At 48.8% G+C, this 21,362-nt stretch overlaps 2 protein-coding genes across 3 annotated transcripts in view; one reads left to right on the top strand and one right to left on the bottom strand.

The window, feature by feature from the left end:
• Positions 1–21,362, top strand: part of LOC123771433 (uncharacterized) — a 910,720-nt gene that overhangs the window by 81,417 nt on the left and 807,941 nt on the right. The window lies entirely within an intron of this gene.
• Positions 1,655–14,413, bottom strand: LOC138357145 (calphotin-like). Its single transcript, XM_069313798.1, has 3 exons — positions 13,619–14,413; positions 3,169–7,043; positions 1,655–1,748 (listed from the first exon to the last, which is right to left on the bottom strand). The coding sequence occupies exons 1-3, from the start codon at positions 14,411–14,413 to the stop codon at positions 1,655–1,657; spliced, it is 4,764 nt and encodes a 1,587-aa protein (XP_069169899.1).

Raw genomic sequence — 21,362 nt, forward strand, 5'->3', positions numbered from 1 at the left:
CCCATACACATGTTACTTGCCCCATACACATGTTATTTGCCCCCATACACATGTTACTTGCCCCCATACACATGTTACTTGCCCCCATACACATGTTACTTGCCCCCATACACATGTTACTTGCCCCATACACATGATACTTGCCCCCATACACATGTTACTTGCCCCATACACATGTTACTTGCCCCCATACACATGTTACTTGCCCCCATACACATGTTACTTGCTCCCATACACATGTTACTTGCCCCCATACACATGATACGTTTCCACATACACATGTTACTTGCCCCCATACACATGATACTTGCCCCCATACACATGTTACTTGCCCCCATACACATGTTACTTGCCCCATACACATGATACTTGCCCCATACACATGTTACTTGCTCCATACACATGTTACTTGCTCCATACACATGTTACTTGCTCCATACACATGTTACTTGCTCCATACACATGTTACTTGCCCCATACACATGTTACTTGCCCCATACACATGTTACTTGCCCCATACACATGTTACTTGCCCCCATACACATGTTACTTGCCCCCATACACATGTTACTTGCCCCCATACACATGTTACTTGCCCCCATACACATGTTACTTGCCCCCATACACATGTTACTTGCCCCCATACACATGTTACTTGCCCCATACACATGTTACTTGCCCCATACACATGTTACTTGCCCCCATACACATGTTACTTGCCCCCATACACATGTTACTTGCTCCCATACACATGTTACTTGCCCCCATACACATGATACGTTTCCACATACACATGTTACTTGCCCCCATACACATGTTACTTGCCCCCATACACATGTTACTTGCCCCCATACACATGTTACTTGCCCCCATGCACATGTTACTTGCCCCCATACACATGTTACTTGCCCCCATACACATGTTACTTGCCCCCATACACATGTTACTTGCCCCATACACATGTTACTTGCCCCCATACACATGTTACTTGCCCCCATACACATGTTACTTGCCCCATACACATGATACTTGCCCCATACACATGTTACTTGCTCCATACACATGTTACTTGCTCCATACACATGTTACTTGCTCCATACACATGTTACTTGCTCCATACACATGTTACTTGCCCCATACACATGTTACTTGCCCCATACACATGTTACTTGCCCCATACACATGTTACTTGCCCCCATACACATGTTACTTGCCCCCATACACATGTTACTTGCCCCCATACACATGTTACTTGCCCCCATACACATGTTACTTGCCCCCATACACATGTTACTTGCCCCCATACACATGTTACTTGCCCCATACACATGTTACTTGCCCCATACACATGTTACTTGCCCCCATACACATGTTACTTGCTTCATACACATGTTACTTGCCCCATACACATGTTACTTGCCCCATACACATGTTACTTGCTTCATACACATGTTACTTGCTTCATACACATGTTACTTGCTCCATACACATGTTACTTGCCCCCATACACATGTTACTTGCCCCATACACATGTTACTTGCTTCATACACATGTTACTTGCCCCATACACATGTTACTTGCTTCATACACATGTTACTTGCTTCATACACATGTTACTTGCTCCATACACGTATTTTACTTGACACATTTCAAACTAATGAACAATGGACCTGCTAGTTCCAGTCTGCACTGTTCTACTTTCTTCAAATCCATCCAGGAGTTCTCGTCTAATGACATTTTTAAGGGACCTATTTGATAACTCAAGATTAAGTTCAACATTATCTTAATTTACTGCAACCTTAGCAGTGATATCAACCTTATCGTGTTCTAGGACTTGATATCACACCAAAGCTGTCTCCTGAAGCCATCATCAAAAGGATACCATCAGCGTCATGTGCAAGACTGGCTAACATCAGAACTTCCTATTTGAATTTGTGTAAGGAATCCTTTAAAACGTTGTATACCACATACGTGAGACCAATCCTGGAGTATGCGGCTCCAGTGTGGCATCCATACCTAGTCATACAATCACAAGATTAAGGTGGAGAAGGTTCAAAGGTTTACCACCAGACTAGTTCCAGAACTACGAGGTATGAGCTACGAGGAAAGGCTGTGTGAACTGCACCTCACATCCCTGGCAGACAGAAGATGACTGCTAAACGCAAAGTTCTCAGGGGAGGAAGGGAAGGAATTATCAAGGGAAAAATGCCAACCCATTACGACTATATAGCACCCGGAAGGGGTCAGGATAAAGGATTTGGGATGGGACGGGGGGAAATGAATGGTACCCAATCACTTGGACGGTCAGGGATTGAACGCCGATCTGCATGAAGCGAAACCTTCGCTTCATAATTGACTAGTTCAAGTATTTGGACTGTCAATTCTCAGAGGAATTGACGGGGTAGACAAAGACAAAATATTTAGCACGGGTGGAACACGTACAAGGGGACACAGGTGGAAGCTTAGCTCCCAAATGAGCCACTAAGAGAGAACTTTTTCAGTGTCAGAATAGTTAACAAACATAATGCATTAATGTCGCCTCCGTACTCAGGAACCTGTACACCAGTTGATTAAGAGTTAAGAGGCGGGATCAAAGAACTGAAGCTCAACCCCCGCAGCACAGTTACGTGAGTACAGTCTAAAACATTCTAAAGCGAAATAGTAATACATTTTACGTAAGGTTATCGAGACAGTGGCCGCCACACCGAAGGCCCACTGAGCCTCCATCCAGCCTCCCACATGGCACTTCTCCCTCGTCCTCTCCCCGGTGCCTCTTGTTCCCTCTTTATTCCCATTTCTCTTTCATCTTCACGGTCGCCCGCCACCAGTTGGTGGGGATTATTGGCCTCCTTACGACCCCCGTTCCTTTGAGGCGCGTCTACAGCTGTTGAGAGCACGGCGGCTTGGCTGTTTGTTTATGTCTGGGCTACGGTGGCAGTGGGGAGGGGGTGTAGGAGGGTGGCGGTGGGGAGGTGGTGTGGGGAAGGTGGCGGTGGGGAGGGGGGTGTGGGGAGGGTGGCGATGGGGAGGGGGTGTGGGGAGGGTGGCGGTGGGGAGGTGGTGGGGACGGGGCGGCAGGGGAGGGGGGTGGGGGGGGAGGGGGGGCCAGGGGACGGAACGTGTGGGATGGAGATGTTTGGAGAAGGGACATGATGGGAGGGCGAATACAGCAGTGGCACTAAAGGCGACATGTACACGCTCCTGGTATCACGGACGGCGGCAGTATCACGGACGGTGGCAGTATCACGGACGGTGGCAGTATCACGGACGGTGGCAGTATCACGAACGGTGGCAGTATCACGGACGGTGGCAGTATCACGGACGGTGGCAGTATCACTGACGGTGGCAGTATCACGAACGGTGGCAGTATCACGGACGGTGGCAGTATCACGAACGGCGGCAGTATCAGGGACGGTGGCAGCATCACGGACGGCGGCAGAATCAGGGACGGCGGCAGTATCACGGACGGCGGCAGTATCACTGACGGCGGCAGTATCAGGGACGGCGGCAGTATCACGGACGGCGGCAGTATCAGGGACGGTGGCAGTATCAGGGACGGTGGCAGTATCAGGGACGGTGGCAGTATCAGGGACGGTGGCAGTATCACTGACGGCGGCAGTATCACGGACGGTGGCAGTATCAGGGACGGTGGCAGTATCAGGGACGGCGGCAGTATCAGGGACGGTGGCAGTATCAGGGACGGTGGCAGTATCACGAACGGCGGCAGTATCACGGACGGCGGCAGTATCACGGACGGTGGCAGTATCAGGGACGGCGGCAGTATCAGGGACGGTGGCAGTATCACGGACGGCGGCAGTATCACGGACGGTGGCAGTATCACGGACGGTGGCAGTATCAGGGACGGTGGCAGTATCAGGGACGGTGGCAGTATCAGGGACGGCGGCAGTATCACGGACGGTGGCAGTATCACGGACGGTGGCAGTATCACGGACGGTGGCAGTATCAGGGACGGCGGCAGTATCACGGACGGTGGCAGTATCAGGGACGGCGGCAGTATCAGGGACGGCGGCAGTATCAGGGACGGTGGCAGTATCAGGGACGGCGGCAGTATCACGGACGGCGGCAGTATCAGGGACGGCGGCAGTATCACGGACGGCGGCAGTATCAGGGACGGCGGCAGTATCAGGGACGGTGGCAGTATCAGGGACGGCGGCAGTATCACGGACGGTGGCAGTATCAGGGACGGCGGCAGTATCAGGGACGGCGGCAGTATCAGGGACGGCGGCAGTATCAGGGACGGTGGCAGTATCAGGGACGGTGGCAGTATCACGGACGGTGGCAGTATCACGGACGGTGGCAGTATCACTGACGGCGGCAGTATCAGGGACGGCGGCAGCATCACGGACGGCGGCAGCATCACGGACGGCGGCAGCATCACGGACGGCGGCAGCATCACGGACGGTGGCAGTATCAGGGACGGCCGCAGTATCAGGGACGGTGGCAGCATCACGGACGGTGGCAGTATCAGGGACGGTGGCAGTATCAGGGACGGTGGCAGTATCACGGACGGCGGCAGTATCAGGGACGGCGGCAGTATCAGGGACGGTGGCAGTATCACGGACGGTGGCAGTATCACGGACGGCGGCAGTATCACGGACGGTGGCAGTATCACGAACGGTGGCAGTATCACGAACGGTGGCAGTATCACGGACGGTGGCAGTATCACGGACGGTGGCAGTATCAGGGACGGTGGCAGTATCAGGGACGGTGGCAGTATCACGAACGGTGGCAGTATCACGAACGGTGGCAGTATCAGGGACGGTGGCAGTATCAGGGACGGTGGCAGTATCAGGGACGGTGGCAGTATCAGGGACGGTGGCAGTATCACTGACGGCGGCAGTATCACGGACGGTGGCAGTATCAGGGACGGTGGCAGTATCAGGGACGGCGGCAGTATCAGGGACGGTGGCAGTATCAGGGACGGTGGCAGTATCACGGACGGCGGCAGTATCACGGACGGCGGCAGTATCACGGACGGTGGCAGCATCAGGGACGGCGGCAGTATCAGGGACGGTGGCAGTATCAGGGACGGCGGCAGTATCAGGGACGGTGGCAGTATCACGGACGGCGGCAGTATCACGGACGGTGGCAGTATCACGGACGGTGGCAGTATCACGGACGGTGGCAGTATCAGGGACGGTGGCAGTATCAGGGACGGCGGCAGTATCACGGACGGTGGCAGTATCACGGACGGTGGCAGTATCACGGACGGTGGCAGTATCAGGGACGGCGGCAGTATCACGGACGGTGGCAGTATCAGGGACGGCGGCAGTATCAGGGACGGCGGCAGTATCAGGGACGGTGGCAGTATCAGGGACGGCGGCAGTATCACGGACGGCGGCAGTATCAGGGACGGCGGCAGTATCACGGACGGCGGCAGTATCAGGGACGGCGGCAGTATCAGGGACGGTGGCAGTATCAGGGACGGCGGCAGTATCACGGACGGCGGCAGTATCAGGGACGGCGGCAGTATCAGGGACGGCGGCAGTATCAGGGACGGCGGCAGTATCAGGGACGGTGGCAGTATCAGGGACGGTGGCAGTATCACGGACGGTGGCAGTATCACGGACGGTGGCAGTATCACTGACGGCGGCAGTATCAGGGACGGCGGCAGCATCACGGACGGCGGCAGCATCACGGACGGCGGCATCACGGACGGCGGCATCACGGACGGCGGCAGCATCACGGACGGTGGCAGTATCAGGGACGGCCGCAGTATCAGGGACGGTGGCAGCATCACGGACGGTGGCAGTATCAGGGACGGTGGCAGTATCAGGGACGGTGGCAGTATCACGGACGGCGGCAGTATCAGGGACGGCGGCAGTATCAGGGACGGTGGCAGTATCACGGACGGTGGCAGTATCACGGACGGCGGCAGTATCACGGACGGTGGCAGTATCACGAACGGTGGCAGTATCACGAACGGTGGCAGTATCACGGACGGTGGCAGTATCACGGACGGTGGCAGTATCAGGGACGGTGGCAGTATCAGGGACGGTGGCAGTATCACGAACGGTGGCAGTATCACGAACGGTGGCAGTATCAGGGACGGTGGCAGTATCAGGGACGGTGGCAGTATCAGGGACGGTGGCAGTATCAGGGACGGTGGCAGTATCACTGACGGCGGCAGTATCACGGACGGCGGCAGTATCAGGGACGGTGGCAGTATCAGGGACGGCGGCAGTATCAGGGACGGTGGCAGTATCACGGACGGTGGCAGTATCACGGACGGCGGCAGTATCACGGACGGCGGCAGTATCAGGGACGGTGGCAGTATCAGGGACGGCGGCAGTATCAGGGACGGTGGCAGTATCAGGGACGGTGGCAGTATCACGGACGGCGGCAGTATCACGGACGGCGGCAGTATCACGGACGGTGGCAGTATCAGGGACGGCGGCAGTATCAGGGACGGTGGCAGTATCACGGACGGCGGCAGTATCACGGACGGTGGCAGTATCACGGACGGTGGCAGTATCACGGACGGTGGCAGTATCACGGACGGTGGCAGTATCACGGACGGTGGCAGTATCAGGGACGGCGGCAGTATCACGGACGGTGGCAGTATCACGGACGGTGGCAGTATCAGGGACGGCGGCAGTATCACGGACGGTGGCAGTATCAGGGACGGCGGCAGTATCAGGGACGGTGGCAGTATCAGGGACGGCGGCAGTATCACGGACGGCGGCAGTATCAGGGACGGCGGCAGTATCACGGACGGCGGCAGTATCAGGGACGGCGGCAGTATCAGGGACGGTGGCAGTATCAGGGACGGCGGCAGTATCACGGACGGCGGCAGTATCAGGGACGGCGGCAGTATCAGGGACGGCGGCAGTATCAGGGACGGTGGCAGTATCAGGGACGGTGGCAGTATCAGGGACGGTGGCAGTATCACGGACGGCGGCAGCATCACGGACGGTGGCAGCATCACGGACGGCGGCAGCATCACGGACGGTGGCAGCATCACGGACGGCGGCAGCATCACGGACGGTGGCAGCATCACGGACGGCGGCAGTACCCACGTACTACAATTAAATATAATCGCCAACAGAATCTAAATACCTAACCTAACCTATCCCTATATATGCACAATATGCTAATTTTTTTTTAAATTTTGCCCCGAGGGGCTAGTTTATTGGGCAGCGCCACTCATCTTGTGAGTGAACATACCCCTATAGCAGAATGTACAACACTCCCCAATAGGAAGAAAACCCGCTGGGTTGTTCATCCTGTCTCTTGTACCCAGACACAGCTGGGACTTGCTTAACTGTCTCAAGTGAACAGCTCCTCAAACAAGAAGATTAACATTTATCAACCCTTCAAAGCTTACGTTATCTTGCGGGTGCAAAATGGGGAAATCTTTTAAGAACAGTATCAATATTTGACAAATAGTGTTTTCCTAACTCAAACAATGTGGGGTTTATTATTCTACAGTTATTCCTAATGTCTCTCAGGTGTCGACATTCACGTAGATAGTGGTCAAGGCGGTGTCCATCACTCTCACCACAGATTCTGCAACTTCGCTGATCAACTGTTGTTTCCATTCCAAATCTCCATGGATATTTGTATCCTAGACGGATTCTCGCTATTACTGGTTCTCTGATGGAATGGACTCGAGTCGAGGACGGGTTGAGGTTTACACTCTGATCCAATGTTATGATCAAAGAAATACTCTCAATTCAAAGGAGAAAATCAGATATGATAATTTAGGGCTTAGTGGGTAGAAGGAAAACTAAGTAATGAGGGAAGAGGATGAGTAAGAGAGGAAGTAAGGAAGTAAGAATTGAAAGGAGAGGGGAAAGGAATAGAAAACGGGTAAGATTGAGGGCGATCGAAGGAACTAGTAGGGAGTGAATAGAAAATGGAGGATCAGAACACGAGAAGAGAAGGACGGAATGAGGAGGAGGAGGATGAAATAAGGTGTAGACAGAGGAACTTATTACTAATGCTGCCACCATCCTGTCAAAATGAGATCTTAAAATCATATACAACAATGTAACAGGAAACAATGCTTTACTGAGTGGGATTCTTCTTTTGATGTAATCACTTACTGACAGTATGTTAAACAATCGGGTACGGGAGAACATGGGTAAGGCTCAGTGTCCCTGATGACACACGCTGGAGATAAGGAGGAATCAAGCGACACATACAGATGCAAATTTAACAAGAGTTTATTAAGTCAAAATTATGATATCCGCCACAATTAAAGCAGCAGACATAGCCCCACTACACAAGGGAGGGAGCAAAGCATTGGCAAAGAATTATACACCAGTTGCACTAACGTCTCACATAATAAAAGTATATGAGAGTGACCAGGAGTCAGCTCACTAGTTTCATGGAGACCAATGACCTCCACAACCCAGGCCAACATGGATTTAGAGCAGGAAGATCATGCCTCTCACAGCTACTTTACCACTACGACAAAATCACTGAGGCATTAGAAGAAAAACATAATGCAGATGCAGATGTGGTATACACGAGCAAGGCTTTCGATAAATGTGACCGTGGAGTGATAGCACACAAAATGAGGTCAATGGGAATAACTGGTAGAGTAGGACACTGGATACTCAGTTTTCTGTCGAACAGAACACAAAGAGTAACAGTCTACCATATAAAATCGACTCCAAGCGCAGTTAAAAGCTCTGTATCTCAGGGTACAGTCCTTGCACCACAGCTTTTCCTTATTCTCATATCAGATATAGACAGAAATTCAAGTCACAGCTTCGTATCATCCTTTGCAGATGAGACGAAAATCAGCATGAAAATTACCTCTGCTGAAGACATTGAAAAACTACAAGCAGATATTAATAAAGTTTTCTACTGGGCAGCAGAAAATAACATGATGTTTATTAGTGATAAATTCCAGGTACTCAGATACGGTAAAAATGAGGACCTTAAATATGATACAGGGTACAAAACACATTTAAATCTGCCCATAGTAGGAAAGCAGCATGTAAAGGATTTGGGAATAATGATGTCTGACGACCTAACGTTTAGGGAGCATAACCAAGCAAATATTGCGTCAGCCAGAAAATGATTGGATGGATTACGAGAACTTTCAAATCCAGAGATCTCATCACAATGGTTTTACTCTTCAAATCACTGGTGCTGTCCCATCTTAAGGATTGCTCAGTACTCACTTCCCCCTTCAGAGCTGGTGAGACTTCTGAAATAGGTTCAGTAGAGGGAGTACAGAGATCATATACGGAATACATAGACGCGATAAAGTACCTAAATTATTGGGATCGTCTCAAAGCTCTCCAAATGTACTCTCTAGTAAGGAGATGAGAGAGATACCAAATAATATGCACATGGAAAATACTGGAGGGCCAGGTCCCTAATCTACACAGTAAAATAACAACATACTGGAGTAAACGATTTGGAAGAAAATGCAGAATAGAACCAGTGAAGAGCAGAGGTGCCATAGGCACAATCAGAGAACACTGTATAAACATCAGAGGTCCGCGGTTGTTCAACGTCCTCCCAGCGAGCATAAGAAATATTGCCGGAACAACCGTGGACATCTTCAAGAGAAAACTAGATAGTTTTCTTCAAGAAGTGCCGGACCAACCGGGCTGTGGTGGGTATGTGGGCCTGTGGGCCGCTTCAAGCAACAGCCTGGTGGACCAAACTCTCACAAGTCAATCCTGGCCTCGGGCCGGGCTTGTGGAGTAGAACTACTCCCAGAACCCCATCAAGCAGGGTGACTGTGACTGGTAAAATGGTGCAAGGGAGAACATTTTCACTAAAGGTGGTGGAATGAGAAGCAGTACTGCACTCTAGCGACAGGCAGGCCAACTACACGTAAGCGGGCACTGAGAATGCCAAGCTTTTCGTGAATGGATGTAAGATGTTCATGGATGTAATGGATGTAAGATGTTCATGGATGTAATGGATGTAAGATGGCATGTTCAGAGGTTGCCGCGGCGCTCTCCACTCAGCGCGACCTCCCAAGGTTTCCCTGGTCCCCACGCCAACCCTCTCCGGAGCTCCCGCCATTCACTCTTCTGTATTCTGATGTAAAGAATTCGAGAGTGAGGTCCTCTTAAAGAGAGAGAGAGAGAGAGAGAGAGAGAGAGAGAGAGAGAGAGAGAGAGAGAGAGAGAGAGAGAGAGAGAGAGAGACGGGTAGAGAAAGTGAGGTAGATAATGGAGCAGCTGTTAAGGAGGATCCACACGTCAATAGAAGGAGATGAATGGCACTGAGGAGAGAGCATCAAGACTGTGACAATATTAATTACCTCAACACAAATACACATGTCAAAAAGATTCTCAACGGAAGTAATGTTAAGAAATATATCAAATATATTATGTTATATTTATTGAATTTATTCCAAAAATTATAAAACGTATAATTGCTCACAACTTGTCACCTTCAGTATACATTAAACCGTGGCTACAGCTCGTAACATTCACCACAGAACATAACATTCACCACAGAACATAACATTCACCACAGCACATAACATTCACCACAGCACATAACATTCACCACAGCACATAACATTCACCACAGAACATAACATTCACCACAGCACATAACATTCACCACAGAACATAACATTCACCACAGAACATAACATTCACCACAGCACATAACATTCACCACAGAACATAACATTCACCACAGAACATAACATTCACCACAGAACATAACATTCACCACAGCACATAACATTCACCACAGCACATAACATTCACCACAGCACATAACATTCACCACAGAACATAACATTCACCACAGCACATAACATTCACCACAGAACATAACATTCACCACAGCACATAACATTCACCACAGAACATAACATTCACCACAGCACATAGTTTTACATTAAACATTATACAATGGTAAACCTGGATGAAACTGCCCTTAACACCTGATGCCTCTAGTGCCTCTACAACAATGACCGAGAGTGGCAGATGGTATGATCAAGCCATCTGTGATCCACCTGGCTCCTGCACACCTCCGCCCATCTCATATCATCTTCTATTGCCCATAATTACAGGTCAGACCCATATTAAATGATTACTCTTAGGGCGGATGGCACTGGCTAAAGTTATCAGGCAGGATCGGCGGCCATCTTGGTGCTTAACAATGGCAAAATGACGCTACCTAATGAGGGCTGCCTATTACACCCAGTTGAAAACCTTAATATCAGAGGACTCAAACAGCGACTCCATGTGTCAGGTGTAGTGTTCACAGACACAGGTAGAACACCGACTGCGTCTGGTGTAGTGTTCACAGACACAGAGGTAGAACACCGACTGTGTCTGGTGTAGTGTTCACAGACACAGAGGTAGAACACCGACTGTGTCTGGTGTAGTGTTCACAGACACAGAGGTAGAACACCGACTGTGTCTGGTGTAGTGTTCACAGACACAGGTAGAACACCGACTGTGTCTGGTGAAGTGTTCACAGACACAGAGGTAGAACACCGACTGTGTCTGGTGTAGTGTTCACAGACACAGGTAGAACACCGACTGTGTCTGGTGAAGTGTTCACAGACACAGAGGTAGAACACCGACTGTGTCTGGTGTAGTGTTCACAGACACAGGTAGAACACCGACTGTGTCTGGTGTAGTGTTCACAGACACAGAGGTAGAACACCGACTGTGTCTGGTGTAGTGTTCACAGACACAGAGGTAGAACACCGACTGTGTCTGGTGTAGTGTTCACAGACACAGGTAGAACACCGACTGTGTCTGGTGGAGTGTTCACAGACACAGAGGTAGAACACCGACTGTGTCTGGTGAAGTGTTCACAGACACAGGTAGAACACCGACTGTGTCTGGTGAAGTGTTCACAGACACAGGGAGAACACCGACTGTGTCTGGTGAAGTGTTCACAGACACAGGGAGAACACCGACTCAACCCAACTTACCTTACCTTGAGGTTACCTTGAGGTGATTCCGGGGCTTAGCGACCACGCGGCCCGGTCGTCGACCGGGCCTCCTCATTGCTGGACTGGTCAACTAGACTGTCGTACGCGGCTCCTCGCAGCCTAACATATGAGTCACAGCCTGGTTGATCAGGTATCCTTTGGAGGTGCTTATCCAGTTCTCTCTTGAACACTGTGAGGGGTCGGCCAGTTATGTCCCTTATGTGTAGTGGAAGCGTGTTGAACAGTCTCGGGCCTCTGATGTTGATAGTTCTCTCTTGAACACTGTGAGGGGTCGGCCAGTTATGCCCCTTATGTGTAGTGGAAGCGTGTTGAACAGTCTCGGGCCTCTGATGTTGATAGTTCTCTCTTGAACACTGTGAGGGGTCGGCCAGTTATTTCCCTTATGTGTAGTGGAAGCGTGTTGAACAGTCTCGGGCTTCTGATGTTCATAGAGTTCTCTCAGAATACTTGTTGCACCTCTGCTCTTTAACAGGGGGTATTCTGCACATCCTGCCATGCCTTCTGGTCTCATGTGATGTTATTTCTGTGTGCAGGTTTGGGACCAGCCCCTCTACTATTTTCCACGTGTAAATTATTATGTATCTCTCCCGCCTGCGCTCAAGAGAATACAGATTTAGGCATTTTAGTTGATCCCAATAGTGAAGATGTTTTACTGAGTGGATTCTAGCAGTAAAGGATCTCTGCACGCTCTCCAGGTCAGCAATTTCTCCAGCTTTGAAAGGGGCTGTCATTGTGCAGCAGTACTCCACTCTAGAGAGCACTAGCGTCTTGAAGAGTATCATCATCGGTATAGCATCTCTGGTGTGAAAGGTTCTTGTTATCCAAACTGTCATTTTTTTTTTTGCAGTTGTGACGGCTACTTTATTGTGTTCTTTAAAGGTAAGGTCTTCCGACATGAGTACACCCAGATCCTTTACATTGCCTTTTCGTTCTACGGTATGATTTGACTGCGTAGCGCATGAGCTGGAACTTATCTTCGTTAAACACCATATTATTTTCTGTAGCCCATAGAAAGACCTGATTTACATCTGATTGGAGGTTTGCCGTGTCCTCTGTGTTGTCTACTCTCATAAAGATCCTAGTGTCATCTGCGAAGGATGATACAGTACTATAGGTTGTGTTCTTGTCTATGTCCGATATGAGGATGAGAAAAAGTACTGGAGCAAGCACAGTACCCTGGGGGACTGAGCTCTTCACGGTTGATGGACCGGATTTTATTTTGTTGACTATTACACATTGGGTTCTGCTAGTCAGGAAATTGTAGATCCATCTGCCTATTTTTCCGGTAATTCATTTTGAACGCATTTTATGTGCAATAACACCATGGTCACATTTGTCTGGTGTCATACCCACAACCGGGCTGTAGTGGGTATGTGGGCCTGCGGGCCGCTCCAAGCAACAGTCTGGTGGACCAAACTGTCACAAGTTGGGGAGTAGAACAACTCCCAGAACCCCATCAAGCAGGTATCAGTTGATTGACAGTTGAGAGGCGGGACCAAAGAGACAAAGCTCAACCTCCGCAAGCACAACTATGTGAGTACACGCAGAGGTTGGGTTATTCTCATCAAAATTGAAGTTGTCTCCCCTGAACACCAAGGTGTTCTCTGAGACCAACGTTGTCTCCCTTGAACACCAAGCTGTTCTCTGAGACCAACGTTGTCTCCCTTGAACACCAAGCTGTTCTCTGAGACCAACGTTGTCTCCCTTGAACACCAAGCTGTTCTCTGAGACCAACGTTGTCTCCCCTGAACACCAAGCTGTTCTCTGAGACCAACGTTGTCTCCCTTGAACACCAAGCTGTTCTCTGTGACCAACGTTGTCTCCCTTGAACACCAAGCTGTTCTCTGTGACCAACGTTGTCTCCCCTGAACACCAAACTGTTCTCTGTGACCAACGTTGTCTCCCCTGAACACCAAGCTGTTCTCTGAGACCAACGTTGTCTCCCTTGAACACCAAGCTGTTCTCTGTGACCAACGTTGTCTCCCCTGAACACCAAGCTGTTCTCTGTGACCAACGTTGTCTCCCTTGAACACCAAGCTGTTCTCTGTGACCAACGTTGTCTCCCTTGAACACCAAGCTGTTCTCTGAGACCAACGTTGTCTCCCCTGAACACCAAGCTGTTCTCTGAGACCAACGTTGTCTCCCCTGAACACCAAGCTGTTCTCTGAGACCAACGTTGTCTCCCTTGAACACCAAGCTGTTCTCTGAGACCAACGTTGTCTCCCTTGAACACCAAGCTGTTCTCTGTGACCAACGTTGTCTCCCTTGAACACCAAGCTGTTCTCTGTGACCAACGTTGTCTTCCCTGAACACCAAGCTGTTCTCTGAGACCAACGTTGTCTCCCTTGAACACCAAGCTGTTCTCTGTGACCAACGTTGTCTCCCCTGAACACCAAGCTGTTCTCTGAGACCAACGTTGTCTCCCTTGAACACCAAGCTGTTCTCTGTGACCAACGTTGTCTTCCGGTCATTATCAGGATCAACGGCCATTGAAAGCCATAAACGGTGTTATTTCCTGGGCTTTATAACCTTATCCGGACTCTTTCCATCTCAGTCCGGTTAACCGAATATCTTTAATAATGGCATTGTAATAGTAGCCGTAAGAACACGGTCTCCGAACACGGTTATCCGAACACAACTCTCACTATAATGGGTATTTTTAAACCGATTTGTCTTGTTAACGCTCGGCAAAATTGTCATCAACCACAATAATGCATCGTTAACCGTACTCTCTCATTAATCCTTATAGTTCGTTAACTCTCCATAATCCTTATAGTTCGTTAACTCTCCATAATCCTTATAGTTCGTTAACTCTCCATAATCCTTATATTCTGTTAACTCCCCATAATCCTTATATTCCATTAACTCTCCATAATCCTTATATTCCGTTAACTCTCCATAATCCTTATATTCCGTTAACTCTCCATAATCCTTATATTCCGTTAACTCTCCATAATCCTTATATACCGTTAACTCTCCATAATCCGTATATACCGTTAACTCTCCATAATCCTTATATACCGTTAACTCTCCATAATCCGTATATACCGTTAACTCTCCATAATCCTTATATACCGTTAACTCTCCATAATCCTTATATACCGTTAACTCTCCATGATCCGTATATACCGTTAACTCTCCATAATCCTTATATACCGTTAACTCTCCATAATCCTTATATTCCGTTAACTCTCCATAATCCGTATATACCGTTAACTCTCCATAATCCTTATATACCGTTTACTCTCCATAATCCGTATATACCGTTAACTCTCCATAATCCTTATATACCGTTAACTCTCCATAATCCGTATATACCGTTAACTCTCCATAATCCTTATATACCGTTAACTCTCCATAATCCTTGTATACCGTTAACTCTCCATAATCCTTATATACCGTTAACTCTCCATAATCCTTATATTCCGTTAACTCTCCATAATCCTTATATTCCGTTAACCGTACTGATACTCTCAATACCCCTAATAGTTCCATAACTGTACTGATACTCTCTATAATTGTTATAGTTCTCGAATTAACTGCAATAATTAATCATACCTTGTTAATATTCGCCTGAAGTGTAACCGACTAATATATGTGTAAATATTATCTCTATCATTCTAATGTTAAGCTTAACGAAGCAGTTGCCTCTGTTAACGTGCTCGTTAGTCGTGCTAATGTGGTAGTTAATCGTATAAATGTGGTGGTTAATTTTACTAATGGAAAAGGAATGTGGGTGGTGTTATGAGGGCTGGGGTAAGGGAGATGTGGTGGAGGCCTTGGTGTAGGTGTGAGGCTGTGCAGGTGAGGTCTGGTCCGTGTGGTGGCGTGGGGCCCTTATCTCTCTCTCTCTCTCTCTCTCTCTCTCTCTCTCTCTCTCTCTCTCTCTCTCCCCTGCTCTCCTCTCTCTCTCTCTCTCTCTCTCTCTCTCTCTCTCTCTCTCTCTCTCTCTCTCTCTCCCCTGCTCTCCTCTCTCTCTCTCTCTCTCTCTCTCTCTCTCTCTCTCTCTCTCTCTCTCTCTCTCTCTCTCTCTCTCTCTCTCTCTCTCTCTCTCTCTCTCTCTTCCTCTTTTTTTTGTAACTAAGACTAGGGTTCATAAGGGCTGTCAGATGACGTACCTAGTGATACTGCAAGCAAGAGCTGTTTTCCAACCTCAGCTCATCTGAGCTGACCTGAGCCTGCTCATAGAGACTCATTAATTTCATGAGAATGTTCTTTGAAACTATCACATTAGAAACTATCATATAAGGAACCTGGTAAAACTGCAAGCAAGATCTGTTCTCCTTCCTCAGCTCAGTTGAAACCTACTCCTAGAGGCCCATTTATTGCATGAGCTTGTTAATATGTATCAGTAGCAATAGACTTTGTTACCTAATGTTGTTAATGAATAATCATATAAGGAAGAGGATGAGCCTGTAGCCAACTGTGTGCCAGAGCCTTCATGTGATCAGTTGACCTGATCTCCCGTGTGCCAACCTGTTGAGCGAACAAGTACCAGATGCGAGTCAGCCTCGGAGTGAATGATCGCTGATGGAGTGATGTTCTTGAGAATGTCACTTCCAGCATGAGACTGTTGAAGGTGTAGAGCCTAGTGCTACGGGTGGCAACTACTGGTAGTCCACGGAGTTGGGCCAGGTGCGGAACTTTGAGCATGTTGGCCTTGTACATAACAGTAAGACCAACAACGTCCCGATGGTGTTGCAGGTTCTGATGTTCAGACCGTTCCCACCAGACTTGGTCAAGACTAGAGATGAGCCTTCTGGCCCGTCTCTTCACTTTGTCCAACAGTCTGATGAATGAGGGAGGGAGGGGGAGGGGGGGCAGGCGGTCCAGGAAAGGGATACATACTCTAGATGAGAGCGAACTTGTGCTTCATATAAGGTATTGCAGCCCTTGCTGTCAAGAAGGTGTGAGATGCGCCGTAGAGCTGTAAGTTTCCTGGCTGTCTTTTGGACTATGTTAAGCATGTGGCTCTTCATTGTCATTGAAGAGTCGAACTTCATTCCCAAAAAGTCAATTTCATCTGTGAACTGTAGGGTTTTCCCACCCATTTGCAGGTCTCTCTCTCTCTCTCTCTCTCTCTCTCTCTCTCTCTCTCTCTCTCTCTCTCTCTCTCTCTCTCTCTCTCTCTCTCTCTCTCTCTCTCACTCACTCTCTCTCTCTCACATAAGGCTAAAGTTCTTATCTTGGTTATACAAATGTCCATTACACGTTAGTTCAGCAGCCTCGACTCTAAAGAAGCAAGTGGATATAAATATGGGCAGCTTAATGGGGTGAGACAAGCCAAAGAGCCCCAACGAGAAGAGAGCAATATGTTCACTAGTGACAGGGCAATATACATTAAGGACCCAAGATTTTTCAACAACCTCTCCTTAACTCTAATTCCTAACAGATCACTAATGGTGTTCAAGAGGAAATTTGACTAACAAGGTCAAAAGATGGCTGACTAAGTCATCAACCATGAACCCTAGTTGAGCCGTTCGGCTTGTATAGGGATCTAGATGAATGTTACGGCCCTCTCGGGTCGCAACCGGGTTCTTACTCTGATGTTGTTAGAGGAAGGGTATCCTGCCCCAAGCCAGTAGTGGCTTTCAAGGGATGTGATCCGTAATGCAAGTAAATTAAAGAGGGAAGGGAAATAAAGTCAAAAACTTAATAATATAATTATTACCATCACCAAAAATACTATATAAACGATTACAGGGGGGGGGGGGTATAAACACTAGAATACACAACGTAGTCTTCCTCTGAAGACTCTGGACTTTCACGGTGCTCACGATGCTAAGCTCTTGATGCTCTTGTGGCCTCACTATGAATTCTTCGATCCTCTTGAGTCTACCCTGGCCACGGGGCAGCCAAATCGCAGTTCCACTGGGGGCACCGTCGTGGAGGCCATCAACCACAAGTCCAGCCGGTAGCTGGCAGGTTCCAAACAGCAGCGCTGGTTAGGCCACTCCACGACCGATACTAGGGTAGCGATCCCTAGTCAGGAGCCTCGTGTGATCCCACAGATCACTCTCCTTGCCACAACTCCCCAGTGGTTAAGCGTCTCCACCAGTCAGTCCCGGGTATGACAATCCCTCAACTGCCACTTCACAGGCAGCTTAACACCACAGTGTTCATCCGGGGGCGACTCACAGCTGCTGCAGCAAACACTTGGAGACGAGACGACTGCCTTGGGTAGACTGATCCAACGTTCGTTACAGCAGTCCCAGGTCGACTCTGTAATCAGACACATCATCAGTACGAGGGACACTCTAGGGCACGTCACTTACCGGCTCAGACCCAAACGCCTACCTATCCATTCCATAGATGGCGTTGCTGTCTAGGCGCCGCCTCACCAGAGGTCAGCAGCGGCTGTGTTATGAGCTGATTAGGACGGGAAACTAGCCCTTGTAGCCAGTATATCTCGTCCTCACTAGATGGTGGCGGCCATTTGGAGGGGGTTTCGGGAGCTGACCCACAGATGGCGCGGTCGTCACTGCTCCGTGCTCGGACGTCGGGCTCGGGTCCGTAACAATGAAGTAAAGTGTAAAGTGTGTGGACAAAGACAGGGACACACACTCGAACACTATATCTTGGATTGTAGTAAAATTGAGCCATTTAGAGATAAATCTAAGCTCACTCTGTATGATATGGCAACCTATCTTATTACCATGGATAAATTACCTGAAATCCTTGCACTGTACCCACATTTCGCTTCCAGTAGATAAACGACATATGAGATTCAGAAACAAGTAATGTATTGTGAAGACTAATAATAAACAGAAGCTCCCCTATGACTCTGTAATATCCCCATTGGTCAAACTATTATGTATTAGCGATAAGACCTACCATTAATGTATGATGAATTACTGTAAATATGTAGCTCTTGTAATAGCACTTTCTCTGTAACTAGCTGACATTGTATCTATAAGGTGTGAAGGATTGAAGAAATTGTTTATGTAATAATCTAAGATGAGGTCTCATAAAGACCTTTTGTGCCCTCTGTAATGCTTTTTGCGCTACCGCTCACAGGATGAGTATGGGGTGCACAATAAACTAGCCGCCTCCGGTGGCAACAACAATAAAAAATCAAAGCCTGTTGCGTGGGGTAACCATCAACCATGAGGTAGACCATCAACCATGAGGTAGACCATCAACCATGAGGTAGACCATCAACCATGAGGTAGTGAGGTAGACCATCAACCATGAGGTAGTGAGGTAGACCATCAACCATGAGGTAGTGAGGTAGACCATCAACCATGAGGTAGTGAGGTAGACCATCAACCATGAGGTAGTGAGGTAGACCATCAACCATGAGGTAGTGAGGTAGACCATCAACCATGAGGTAGTGAGGTAGACCATCAACCATGAGGTAGTGAGGTAGACCATCAACCATGAGGTAGTGAGGTAGACCATCAACCATGAGGTAGTGAGGTAGACCATCAACCATGAGGTAGTGAGGTAGACCATCAACCATGAGGTAGACCATCAACCATGAGGTAGACCATCAACCATGAGGTAGACCATTAACCATGAGGTAGACCATCAACCATGAGGTAGACCATCAACCATGAGGTAGTGGGGTAGACCATCAACCATGAGGTAGTGAGGTAGACCATCAACCATGAGGTAGTGGGGTAGACCATCAACCATGAGGTAGTGAGGTAGACCATCAACCATGAGGTAGACCATCAACCATGAGGTAGTGAGGTAGACCATCAACCATGAGGTAGTGAGGTAGACCATCAACCATGAGGTAGTGAGGTAGACCATCAACCATGAGGTAGACCATCAACCATGAGGTAGACCATCAACCGTGAGGTAGACCATCAACCATGAGGTAGACCATTAACCATGAGGTAGACCATCAACCATGAGGTAGACCATCAACCATGAGGTAGTGAGGTAGACCATCAACCATGAGGTAGTGAGGTAGACCATCAACCATGAGGTAGACCATCAACCATGAGGTAGTGAGGTAGACCATCAACCATGAGGTAGTGAGGTAGACCATCAACCATGAGGTAGACCATCAACCATGAGGTAGTGAGGTAGACCATCAACCATGAGGTAGACCATCAACCATGAGGTAGTGAGGTAGACCATCAACCATGAGGTAGTGAGGTAGACCATCAGCCATGAGGTAGACCATTAACCATGAGGTAGACCATCAACCATGAGGTAGACCATCAACCATGAGGTAGTGGGGTAGACCATCAACCATGAGGTAGTGAGGTAGACCATCAACCATGAGGTAGACCATTAACCATGATGTAGTGAGGTAGACCATCAACCATGAGGTAGACCATCAACCATGAGGTAGACCATCAACCATGAGGTAGACCATCAACCATGAGGTAGACCATCAACCATGAGGTAGACCATCAACCATGAGGTAGACCATCAACCATGAGGTAGAGCATGGTTATAGTGGCACTGTATGTGAACACTATAGCTGTACATGCTCTATAGTGCCACTGTGTGTGAACACCTTACCTTGAGGTTACCTTGCGATGATTCGGGGATTAGCGTGCCCGCGGCTCGGTCCTCAACCAGACCTCTTCGTTGCTGGACTGGTCTACCAGGCTGTTGAACGCAGCTGCTCGCAGCCTGACGTATGAGTCACAGCCTGGTTCATCAGGTATTCTTTGGAGGTGTTTTTTCAAGTTCTTTCTTGAACACTGCGAGTGGTCGGCCAGTTATGTCCCTTATGTGTAGTGGAAGCGTGTTGAACAGTCTCGGGCCTCTGATGTTGATAGTTCTCTCTTGAACACTGCGAGTGGTCGGCCAGTTATGTCCCTTATGTGTAGTGGAAGCGTGTTGAACAGTCTCGGGCCTCTGATGTTGATAGTTCTCTCTTGAACACTGCGAGTGGTCGGCCAGTTATGTCCCTTATGTGTAGTGGAAGCGTGTTGAACAGTCTCGGGCCTCTGATGTTGATAGTTCTCTCTTGAACACTGCGAGTGGTCGGCCAGTTATGTCCCTTATGTGTAGTGGAAGCGTGTTGAACAGTCTCGGGCCTCTGATGTTGATAGTTCTCTCTTGAACACTGTGAGGGTCGGCCAGTTATGTCCCTTATGTGTAGTGGAAGCGTGTTGAACAGTCTCGGGCCTCTGATGTTGATAGTTCTCTCTTGAACACTGTGAGGGTCGGCCAGTTATGTCCCTTATGTGTAGTGGAAGCGTGTTGAACAGTCTCGGGCCTCTGATGTTGATAGTTCTCTCTTGAACACTGTGAGGGGTCGGCCAGTTATGTCCCTTATGTGTAGTGGAAGCGTGTTGAACAGTCTCGGGCCTCTGATGTTGATAGTTCTCTCTTGAACACTGTGAGGGGTCGGCCAGTTATGTCCCTTATGTGTAGTGGAAGCGTATTGAACAGTCTCGGGCCTCTGATGTTGATAGTTCTCTCTTGAACAATGTGATGGTCGGCCAGTTATGTCCCTTATGTGTAGTGG

The sequence above is a fragment of the Procambarus clarkii genome, chromosome 76 (genome assembly GCF_040958095.1).
Source record: "Procambarus clarkii isolate CNS0578487 chromosome 76, FALCON_Pclarkii_2.0, whole genome shotgun sequence".
NCBI classification, from domain to species: Eukaryota; Metazoa; Arthropoda; class Malacostraca; order Decapoda; family Cambaridae; genus Procambarus; species Procambarus clarkii.